Below are 12022 nucleotides of genomic sequence, written 5' to 3' on the forward strand. Positions count from 1 at the left end.
TGTTCTAGGGTTGAGGATTTGTTAAGGTGAGTGCAACAAAGGGTAGAAGAGCACAGGGATTTAGGTAATTTGCAAGAGACTATTGAAATGAGGACATTGGACTATCAGAATGGATAGGGAGGGAAGTGAAGATGGTGGATAATGGATACTGAGAAAGTAAAAGAATTACTAGATTAGGGGTTCATATCCTGAAAGGAATAATCGTAGTTGGAATACTTGAACTAGCAAGATGGAAGGATAGGAGCACATCATTGGAGAATGAGGTGACCACGAATAATTGGTTGCCCTTTCCTACCTCATTTCTCACCTCTGTTCCCAGAATCTTTGGTTTACCCTAATTAATCTCTATTCTGACTATGATCTCCTCTATTGCCAGATCTTTGACTTGATATCTTATAAACTACATTTCTTCTAATCAGACTTTTTTGTTTTCCTGTCCCCTTACTAATAAATCTTGATCACTGGTCCTAATTTTAGCAAGATATAACTGCCTTCTGTTGCTGAGAGCTACTGTTCATTCTGATATGTTTTGGCATCTTATGTACTGAAGTATATCCTTTGAAGCCCCAATAATAAATTATACCTCAGCTGTTATATATGAGTCCTCAGTACTACTGGATTAAGGAAATATTCTGGCATTGTTAAAACTGTCATCCCAGAGAAACTTCTTTCTTAATCCCTGTCTCCTCCACTTTACTTATTCCCTAGACTATCCACTGAATAGAAATGACTGAGTCAATATATATAATCCTTGAGTTTCTTCTTAGATTTTAGGGAAAGTATTGAGATTCATTCTACAGAGATAGTTTTTAAAATTTTATCAGTGAAAATATTTAAGAGTTCTGATTTCCATAGTTCCAGCTGTGTGTTTACTCTTTTATTTTTAAATCTGCAAAGAATCCTTTATTGACCAGAGCAGTATCATGATATGTATATAATGTTTGAAGATCTGGCAGGCAGTAATGCCTTTGTCTGTCTACCACCCCCATCATTTACTCTTCAGGCAGCATCAAAAGAGAACTTTAGGAAAGGAGATGTGGCTCTAGCGATTGGGCTCCTGTCTACCATATGATAGGTCCCGGGTTTGGTTCCCAGGGCCTCCTGGTGAAGGTGAGCTGGCCTTCGTGGCAAGCTGATGCAACAAGATGATGCAAGAAAAAAGAGACACATAGAGTAGGACAATGATAAATATAAGGAACATTTTACTAAAACAAGATCATTGTTAAAAGAAATGAATCAAATCATTTATAATCAAAAAAAAAAAGAAAAAAAAAAAAAGAAAAAAGAGACACAGAGCAAAGACAGTGAGAGACACAACAAACAAGGGAGCTGAGATGGCTCAAGTGGTTAAGTGCCTCTCTCCCACGTTGGAAGGTCCCACGATTGGTTCCCAGTGCCTCCTAAAGAGACGACAAGAAGAGAAGACAAGCAGACACAGAAAAACACTAAATGAATGGACACAGAAAGCAGATAGCAAGCGCAAGCAGCAAGGGAGGGTGGGTTATAAATAAATAAAATAAATAAACTTTAAAAAGAGAACTACTTTAAATAGTTGTTCCTGAGAATTAGAGAAATTTATGGCTATTGAAAACAAAATGTCTTGAAGTTATATCTATTGGCCAAATCTATGATAGGGATCACTTACTCTTACCCTCCACTGGGCTCTGGAGTTGGTGGCATCTATTTAACTAATTGTGGACATGATGATATTGTCCAAATTTATAGAAATAAATATTGTTTAGAGTAAATAAAATACCATTCTTCTCTAAGGTAATCCTGTTCTTACAGAAGGGATAAATGGGATCAACTATCCTGGTGGCCAGTTACTAGGGGAAATGCCATTGTTTACTATAATGACCTCCAAATCAAAACAGTAACACTATTTTTTACTTATTATGAAAAATTCCAACTTCCAGAAAAGTAACGAGGTTAATATGTGCCTGTTATATCTAACACCTATATTTACCAATGATTAACATGCTATTTACACCTGTTTATAAATTTGTTTATGTTTCAATATTTATCCCTAAAAAATAAGAACATTTTCCTTTTAAACTACAGTACAATTATTTTTTCCTGCCCCCCCCCCCCGCCCTGCTGTTTTTGTTGTCCGTGTTCATTCACTGTGTGATCTTTTGTATCTATTCCTTTTTTTTTTTTTTTTTTTGTCTTCTCTTATCATGTTTCTCCTTTAGGATTCATCAGGATTCGATCCTGGGGACCTCTGATGTGAAGAGAAGTTCCCTGGCAATTGCACCTCCTCAGTTCCTGGTCTCTGCTGTGCTTCACCTTGACTCTCCCCTTCCTCTCTCTTTTGTTGCATCATCATCTTGCTGCATGACTCACTTGTGCAGGCACTCGGCTTGCCGTGTGGGCACTCAGCTTGCCGCACAGCACTCAGCTCCCCACACGGGCACTTGTGCGTACTTGGCTCACCACGTGGGCACTCAGCTCACCATGCGGGCACCCACATGGGCCCCCAGCTCACTGCCCAGGCACTCGGCTTGCCATGCAGGCACTGGCTTGCTGCGCAGGCACATTTTCTCTTCTTTTTCACAAGAGGGCCCAGGGATGGAACCTGGGTCCTCCCATATGGTAGGTAGAGGTCTTATCACTTGAGCCACATCCGCTTACCCACAGTACAATTATTGCATCCAGCAAAATTAAGTATAGTTCTTAGTATCATCTAATACCCAGTCTATATTCACATTTCCTATTTGTCCCCTGTATTAATCAGCCAAACGGGTGCTGATGCAAAATACGAGAAATCTATTGGCTTTTATAAAGGTTATTTATTTGGGGTAGAAGCCTACAGTTACCAGTCCATAAAGTGTAAGTTTTTTCCCTCACCAGAGTCTTGCCATGTGTTAGAGTGAGATGGCTGCTGACGTCTGTAAGGGTCCAGTCTTTCCCTCTTCTCTCCTCTAAGGCCCCTTGGTCCCAGCTTCTTCCAATATCAGCTTTAGGCTGGGTTAAATCTTGTCTCTCTCCCCGGCCTTGTTTCTCTCTGGGCTCAGCTGCTCTGCTCTCTCCACAAAGCCAGCTGTAAACCATCAGGCAAATAACTCATCTCTCTTCTGGGACTTCTGCCGTGTCTATGGAGATGCCTCTACTGTCTTTCTGTTCCTCTCCTTTGTGTTTACTTCCTGGGACTCCAGCATTAAAACTCCAGCTAACTCCTCTGCCTAGTTGTCTTCTCTGTGAGTCCCCATCCACCAAGGGGGAGGGGACCTCAACGTCCTCCGACATGGCCCTATCAAAGCTTAATCATAATTTAATCAAATAAGAGTGAAACCCCTAATCCAATACAATCTAATGTACCCAGGGGAAAAGGCCAATTTACAAACATAACCCAATATCTATTTTTGGAATTCATAAATATTACCAAACCATCCTCCAAAATAGTTTTATGGTTGGTTTATTCAAACCAGGACTAATCAAGGACCATGCTTTACATTAGGTGGACTAACTCCATTTTAATAAGATCCAAACCTTGTGTTTTCCAGGGATCTTATAGGCCTTTGAACTATTTACTTTTGCCCCATTATAATCCTTTCAGTTCAATTTCCCATATTTCATTGTTCCTTCTTTCCAATCTTCATAGAAAGAGTCTTCATAAAAGATTCTATTCCTGTTCCATTCCTGGCAGAATACCTAGTGAGCACATTCTTTACAAGGATCAGAAACACTTTTCCTCTTCATTGACTCAGTGACAGACTAGCTGATTTACAACAGAATGTACAACACTTCTTTGACTTCTTTGACTTTTGGTGTAGAACTAGAAATCCTAAAGGAATGCTTAATAAATATCAGAGGAATATTAAATAAAATTTAGGGAAGGGGTTTCTCTAATATAGCATTTGTTTGCTTGGTAATGAAAATAGCATGGGTGATTCTGCCCTTATTCTGTTAAACCTGTTCAGTATTAAAACTATTATCCTTTCCTACTAAGTCCAGAGTTGTTAATAGTGTCTGTAGTTCTTTATAAATTTGAGTCCCAGAGAATCTATGATGTAATAAGGATATAACTAAGGAAAAAGTAGAAAGCTGCTTTTTCAAATAAGATAAGGCTATTTTTAATACTGCATTAAATCTTGATAATGCCTCTAACACTTGACTTTTGAAGAACCCTGATGTATTAGGTCCATTTTATCCACTCTTTTTTTCTTCTCTTTTTTCTAAGGTACTAGGGGCTGGGGATTAAATCTGGGACCTTATATGTGGGAAGCTAGCACTCAACCACTAAGCCACATAGGCTCTCCTGAGTTGTTTTTTTTCATTTGTTTTGCTTGTTGTCTGTCTGGGTGTATGTGTGTGTGTGTTTATAGGATGTACCAGGAACCGAACCTGGGACCTCCTATGTGGGAAGCAGGTGCTCAACTGCTTGACCCACATCCACTCCCCAAAAGTATTATTCTTGAGCAATAATATTAACCAGTGGGAAATCTGAGCAATTGATAGAAAGTCATATCCTTTGCAAATCTGAAGATAAAAATAATTTACAAACTTTATATGGTATTCCAGGGACAAAAACCTTACACATGGTTGGAGTTAGAAATAATATATATAATAATATAGACTAAATTCTCTGGTAGTACCTCTAAAGACAATATAAGTTCATTGATTCAGTAAAAATTAAACTCCAGTTTTATGATATACCTACACTAGGCCCAAAAATACAGAGATAAAAAAAAATATTCTGGCAGAGGAAGCAGAAAACACAATTACATTACAGTGTGAGTAAGGGCACTAATAGTAATAGGTAAAAAGTACTGCAGGAGTACAGAGAAGTGACTAATGGCACAAAGAAAGGAAAAATTGATATAAGCTTAATTTTAACTGTTGCTGTTGGTGTTAACAGTGAAAGCACTCTGACCAGGCTTTGAACTGAGGGCTGCTGAAGAGCACCGTCTGCTGGCAGACCAAGGAAGTGCATGTGAGGAAACTGAAATGAGAGGCTCTTTCTGGCTTTTACAGACCCTTCCCCAAGACCCTTGGAAGTGGGTCTGTAACTCATTACTGGGCCCAGCGTCCAGATTTGAGTAACTAACAGGGTCACTGGTAAAGACCTAGAACAGATTAAACCAGGAATCAAAGAACAGCAGTAATACACAGCCCTCCTGCCACTATAAATCCCTACAAAAGAGAAATTGAACATCAGTGTAAACTCATTATCATAATCAGATTAAAATTATAAGCCTTAGTAAAAAAATGGAAGAAATAGCTCAAGCAAAGGACTGTGTCAATAAACAACAACAAAAAACCAGGATTTGAGACAACTAATCAGTGAGATTCATACAAATTTCCAAAATCAAATTAATGAGTTGAAAGACAATATGGCTATAGAGATAAAGGACATCAAGAAGACATTGAGCAAGCACAAAGAAGAAATTGGAAACCTAAATAGAAAAATAACCGAGCTCATGGGAATGAAAGACATGATAGATGAGATAAAAAACAAAACAAAACACATTTTTTGAGGCATACAACAGTGGACTAGAAATGATAGAAGAATAAGTAATACAGAAGACAGAACAGCTGAAATTGGAGAGAGTGAACAGAGAGAAAAAAGAATGCAAAAAAAATTGAGCAGGGGCTCAGAATTGAATTATAACGCAAAGTGCAACAATATAGTGTCATGGGAGTTCCAGGAGAAGAAGAGAAGGGAAAAGGGGCAGAAAGAGTATTTGAGAAAGTAATGGCTGAAAATTTTCCAACTATCATAAAAGAAATGAATTTACATGTCCAAGAAGCGCAGCATACCTCAGCCAGAATAAACCCAAATAGACCTACTCTGAGATGCATACTACTCAGAATGTCAAACATCAAATGTAAGAGAAAAACTAAAAGCAGCAAGGAAGAAGCAAACATCACATACAAAGGGATACCTTAGAGTAAGACTTTGTATGGATTTCTCATCAGAAACCATGTAGGTGAGAAGACTGGTGTGATATAATTAGGATACTGAGAGAGAAAAATTACCAGCCAAGAATTCTTTATCAGGGAAAACTGTCCTTCAGATACGAAGGTGGGTTTAAAATATTCACACACAAACAGGGACTAAGAGAGTTTGTAAAATAGAATCCACCATTGCCTGAAGTATAAAGGGAGCTGTACAGCCTGAAAGAAAAAGACAGAAGAGAGAGGCTTGGAGGAGAGTATAGAAGACAAGACAAGCAGAAAGGATAACCAAAAGAGTAAAAAGACAGATGAAAATAAGATATGACATATAAAAACCAATATTGAATGTGAATGGATTAAATTCCCTAATCAAAGATATAGGTTGAAAGAATGGATAAAAAAAAAATATGAGCCATCCATATTTTTCTTCCAAGAGACTCACCTTAGACTCAGGGATATGAATTGGCAGAAAGTGAAAAGTTGGAAAAAGATACTATATGCAAATAGTAACCCAAAAAAAGCAGGGGTAGGTATACTGATATTGGAAAAAAACAGACTTTAAATACAAAAAACGTAATAAGAGATACAGAAGGCCATTATATATTAATAAAAGGGACAATCCACTAAGAAGAAATAACAGTCATAAATGTTTATGCGCCTAAATAGGGTGCCCCAAAATACATGAGGCAAACTCTGGCAAACCATCATTAACCATTAGTGAAATGCAAATCAAAACCCAAATGAGATACCATTTCACACCCATTTCAATGGCTGCTATTAAAAAGACAAACAGAAAATGACATGTGTTGGAGAGGATGTGGAAAAATAGGAACTTTCATTCATTGCTGGTGACGATGTAAAATGGTGGAGCTGCTGTGGAAGACAGTTTGGTGGTTTCTCAGAAACCTAAATATAGAGTTATCATATGAGTCAGTAATCCTACTACTAGGTATAATACTCAAAAAAAAATTGAAAGCGGGGGTTTGAACAGTTATTTGGACAGATATTCATAATGGCATTATTCACAATTGCCAAGAGATGGAAGCAACCTAAGTCTCTATCAAGTGATGAATAGATCAAGAAAATGTGATATATATATGCATATACACACACACAATAGAGTATTATTCAGCTATAAAAAGGAATGAAGTTCTGAAACATGTGATAACATGGATGAACTTCAATGGGATCATGTTGAGTGCAAATAAGCCAGGCACAAAAGAACAAATATTATAGGATATCATTGATTTGAAATAATTAGAATAAGCCAATCCACTGAGTTGGAATCTACAGTAAGGTAAGCAGATGTGGCTCAGGCAATTGGGCACCTGCCTGCTACATAGGAGTTCCTGCATTTGGTTCCTAGTGCCTTCTAAAGATGAGCAACACAGCAAGCTGATGCAACAGCCTGGCGTGGCAAGCTGATGCAATGAGATGATGCAATGAAGAGACACAAAGAGGAAACATAATGAGAGACACAACAAGTAGGAGTAGAGGTGGCTCAAGCCATTGGGTGCCTCCCTCCCACATGGGAGAGCTTGGGTTCGGTTCCTAGTGCCTCCTCAAAAGAAGATGAGCACACAACGAACAGACACAGAGAGCAGACAGCAAGCACAAACAATAAGGTGGGGGGGGTGGGGAGAAATAAATCTTAAAAAAAAAAAAAGAATTTATAATAATATATATTACCAGAGGATGGGGTAGGGATAAGGAATGGGAAGTTAAGGTTTAAAATGTAGAGGGTTCCTATTTGGAATGATCGAAATGTTTTGGTAATGGATGAAGGAGATGGTAGCACAGCATTATGAGTGTAATTAAACAGCACTAGCACTGAACTGAAATAAATGATTAAATGGGAAATGTTAGATAGTATGTGTGGTAACAGAATAAAAGCTTTTTAAAAATCCAAGGAATCTCATTATATAAATAATGAACCTTAAATTAAACCATGGGCTATAGTTAATAGTACAAATATAAAAATGTGCTATCATCAGTTGTAACAAATGTTCTACAGCAGTGCAAGGTGTTAATAATAGGGTGCTATATACCACCTTATTATTTTTGGGCGAGGGGTGTTGTGGATCCCATATTTTATGCATGATTGTTCTCCAAACCCCCAACTTTTCTAATAAAAAATAATTTTAAAAAACCAGGCAAGGTGGTATCCTTTTTTGTGACTGTTATTTATTCATTACCTGATCATTGTGGGTTTTTTTTCAGGAACTTGCATAGTATTTTTCTGTTTTGCAAAAGGAGATTTTTAAACCCCACAAAGTTGCTTATGGCATGTATTAGTTGAGCATGCCAACAAAGAACTACATTTCTGATTATATTGTAATATGATAATTATAAATTTTATTCAATATCTGGTGGGTTTAATTCAATGAATAAATAAGGTATCTGCAGATCTAACCAGTAGGAATAATTAAAATGCTTTAAACATAGAGATTATAAATTTCATTTTACAGATTATAGTTTTAATCAGTTAACACTCCTTTTTCTTTTGTTATTCCTTATTAAGGGTCAGCTGTATTTGTTGGTAACAGACCAGGGATTTCTTACTGAAGAAAAAGTTGTTTGGGAAAGTCTACACAACGTAGATGGTGATGGAAATTTCTGTGACTCAGAATTTCATCTCCGGCCTCCTTCAGATCCTGAAACTGTATATAGAGGACAACAAGATCAGATAGATCAGGTAAATTTGTTTTGTCTTCTCCATATTGTTTAAAATGCTCATTTATTTCAAATGTGAATTCATTTATCCAGATATTTTTAACTAAAGGTTTATTTGAATATCATGCTCTGAATGCACAGAAAATTACTTGATTCAAATAAATGCTAATCTTTCTAGGACTCTTGACCTTCCTTTGAAAAATGGCCCTAATAGTCAACATATTCGTTTTTCTTCAGAAGCTACACAGGGGCATTTAAAAAAAAATACTAAAAGAGAAATGTGCATGATTTTTAAACCACTGTATATAAAAATATTGGAACAGAGGGAATGAAGGCAAAAGGAACAGAGTAGTCTAGTTGTAAGGTGTTGGTATATAGTTTGAAGTTTTGAGAAAAATTTGAAGGACAAATTCTCGACATCTATAAGATAGTCATGCTGTGTATATAGTACAAGGTCTTCACAGGCAACAGCCTTCTTTTTACATATCCTTTGAGATAAAATTCTTATATTTTTGAGGGTAGATAGCAGGGCAGATACACAAAACAAACAAGTTTCATTCAGTGTTAACACTAATTAATAAAATGGGTATTCAGTTAAATAATGTAACTTTTTTTTAAAAAGATTTATTTTATTTTTTCCCCGCATCCCCCTTTGTTTGCCATCGCTGTCTGCTCACTGTGTCCGTTTGTTGTGTGCTCTCTGTGTCTGCTCATTTCCTTTTTAGGAGACACTAGGAGTTGAACCTGAGACCTCCCATGTGGTAGATGGAAACCCAATAACTTGAGCCATATCCACTTCCCCAATAATATAACTTTTAAAAAAAATTTTTCTCCCCTTCCCTGCCCCCCCCAGTTGTCTGCTCTCTGTGTCTATTCACTGTGTGTTCTTCTGTGTCCACTTGTATTCTTGTCAGTGGCATGGGGAATCTGTATCTCTTTTTGTTGCATCATCTTGCTGCATTAGCTCTCCGTGTGTGCGGCACCACTCCTGGGCAGGCTGCACCTTTTTTGCACTGGGCTGCTCTCCTTACAGTGCACACTCCTTGCAGGTAGGGCTCCCCTGCATGGGGGACGCCCCTGCGTGACACGGCCCTCCTTGCGCCCATAAGCACTGCGCGTGGGCCAGCTCATCACACGGGTCAGGAGTCCCTGGGTTTGAACCCTGGACCCCCCATGTGGTAGGTGGATGCTCTATCTGTTGAACCAAATCTGCTTCCCTCCAATAATATAACTTTTGATCTAAGATGTACCACTTTCTCTTTTAGGAAGTAATCTGGGTGTGTATTTGGGAGAGGTGAGAGGAAATTAATTACTTGATTGGTCTTATTGTAGGTGGTCTATTATGTTGGCTTTAAAACATCATGATTTGGAAACATAATAATTTCAGGAAATTCTTATACTTTTTTATGTTTTTTTTTAAAGATTTATTTTTTATTTTTATCACCCCCACCACCACCCCAGTTGTCTGTTCTCTGTGTCTATTTGCTGCATGATCTTCTTTGTCTGCTTCTGTTATTGTCAGCGGCATGAGAATCTGTTTCTTTTTGTTGTGTCATCTTGTTGCGTCAGCTCTCCGTGTGTGCAGCGCCATTCCTGGGCAGGCTGAAGTTCCTTTCACGCTGGGTGGCTCTCCTTACGGGGTGCACTCCTTGTACGTGGGGCTCCCCTATGCGGGGGATTCCCCTGCATGGCAGAGCACTCCTTGTGTGCATCAGCACTGTGCATGGGCCAGTTCCACACAGGTCAAGGAGGCCCAGGGTTTGAACCATGGACCTCCCATGTGGTAGATGGATGCCCTAACCACTGGGCCAAGTCCGCTTCCCTCTTATAATTTTTAATGAATGAAAGATTTATGACATTAAATGATGAAGGAAGCAGATTATAAAACAAAATAGTTTCAAGGGCTGCAGAGGGTTTTTTTAAGGGTGTATGTGAATGTAGAAAAAAATACTAGGTGGTTAATACTATGGTATTAACAGTGGTTATCTCTGTATGTAATGATACGGTGATTTTAACTTTCTTATTTATGCTTTTCTGTATTTTTTGACATTTCTACAGTGACAAGTGTTTCTTTTTTTAACAGGGGAAACTTTTTCTTTTGATTAGCTGAAATGACTAGTATACTGCTTCCAGAAAGAATTTCAAATGAGCTCCAAGGATATTTAGCCTTATAGATATAAACTCTTTATTATTACTTCTTAGGTAAAATCTCATAGCTAAAGATGGTTATAATTTAATTTTTTAGGACTATCTTATGGCATTATCTCTACAACAAGAACAGCAGAGCCAAGATATCAATTGGGAACAAATCCCAGAAGGAATCAGTGATTTGGAACTAGCAAAGAAACTCCAAGAGGAAGAGGATAGAAAAGCTTCCCAATATTACCAGGAACAGGAACAAGCAGCGGCTGCTACTGCTTCTGCTTCTACACAGACCCAGGTAAAAACTAGGATTCTGATTCTTAAATATAATGATCACTTTAGCAATAATGAAATTTCTGCTGAGATAAATTTTTAATTTGGTACTAATTCTTCAATTATGTTAGCATTTTAGCATCCACGTGTTTTGTGACTATTCTAATAAATTTAATTTAGTGAAATTATTTTTTTCTGAGGTTCTGATGGCAAGATTTTGAAATTTATTTTTAAGTCCTTAATAGCTACAAAGAAAATAAACCATAATTTGAGCAAAGTCCTTTCTATCAACTAGAGGGCTGTATGAGGTACATTTGGAAAGACTATATACTTTTTTTTTTTAAGATTTATTTATTTCTCTCCCTGTCTCTCCCCCCCGTCCCAGTTGTCTGTTCTCTGTGTCTATTCGCTGTGTGTTCTTTGTCCGCTTCTATTGTTGTCAGCGGCACGGGAATCTGTGTTTCTTTTTGTTGCGTCATCTTGTTGTGTCAGCTCTCTGTGTGTGCGGCACCATTCCTGGGCAGTCTGAACTTTCTTTCACGCTGGGCGGCTCTCCTTACAGGGTGCACTCCTTGCGCATGGGGCTCCCCTGCGCAGGGACACCCCTGTGTGGCAGGGCACTCCTTGCGCTCATCAGCACTGCGCATGGGCCAGCTCCACAGGGGTCGAGGAGGCCCGGGGTTTGAACCGGGGACCTCCCATGTGGTAGACGGAAGCCCTAACCACTGGGCCAAGTCTGCTTCCCAAGACTATATACTTTTGAACCAGATAGATAATGGATTTGCATTTCTTTCTTATCTAGCCTTACTCATTACAATATCTTAGGTAAAATCCTCTCTCTCTCTCAACCTGAATTTATCTTTAAAATAGAAGATAATACTTAACTTTTAGATTTGTGGTGAAAATAAATGTTAACACTTAACCCAATACGTCACATGTACTAAGTAATTCAACAAAGGTTAGCTCTCTTCCACTTTTCACTTTTTCCAGTTAAATGATGACTTTTTAAAAAAAGATTTATTTTATTTATTTC

At 38.1% G+C, this 12022-nt stretch overlaps 1 protein-coding gene across 1 annotated transcript in view; it reads left to right on the forward strand.

Annotated features, from left to right (window-relative positions):
- The window catches only part of MINDY2 (MINDY lysine 48 deubiquitinase 2), a 109038-nt gene that overhangs the window by 89232 nt on the left and 7784 nt on the right, over positions 1-12022 (forward strand). The window contains exons 7-8 of the mRNA XM_004452875.5: positions 8423-8596; positions 10820-11014. Coding sequence (XP_004452932.2) covers positions 8423-8596; positions 10820-11014 — 369 coding nt within the window. The remainder of the gene's footprint in view (positions 1-8422; positions 8597-10819; positions 11015-12022) is intronic.

The sequence above is a fragment of the Dasypus novemcinctus genome, chromosome 3, assembly GCF_030445035.2.
Source record: "Dasypus novemcinctus isolate mDasNov1 chromosome 3, mDasNov1.1.hap2, whole genome shotgun sequence".
Classification (NCBI taxonomy): Eukaryota; Metazoa; Chordata; class Mammalia; order Cingulata; family Dasypodidae; genus Dasypus; species Dasypus novemcinctus.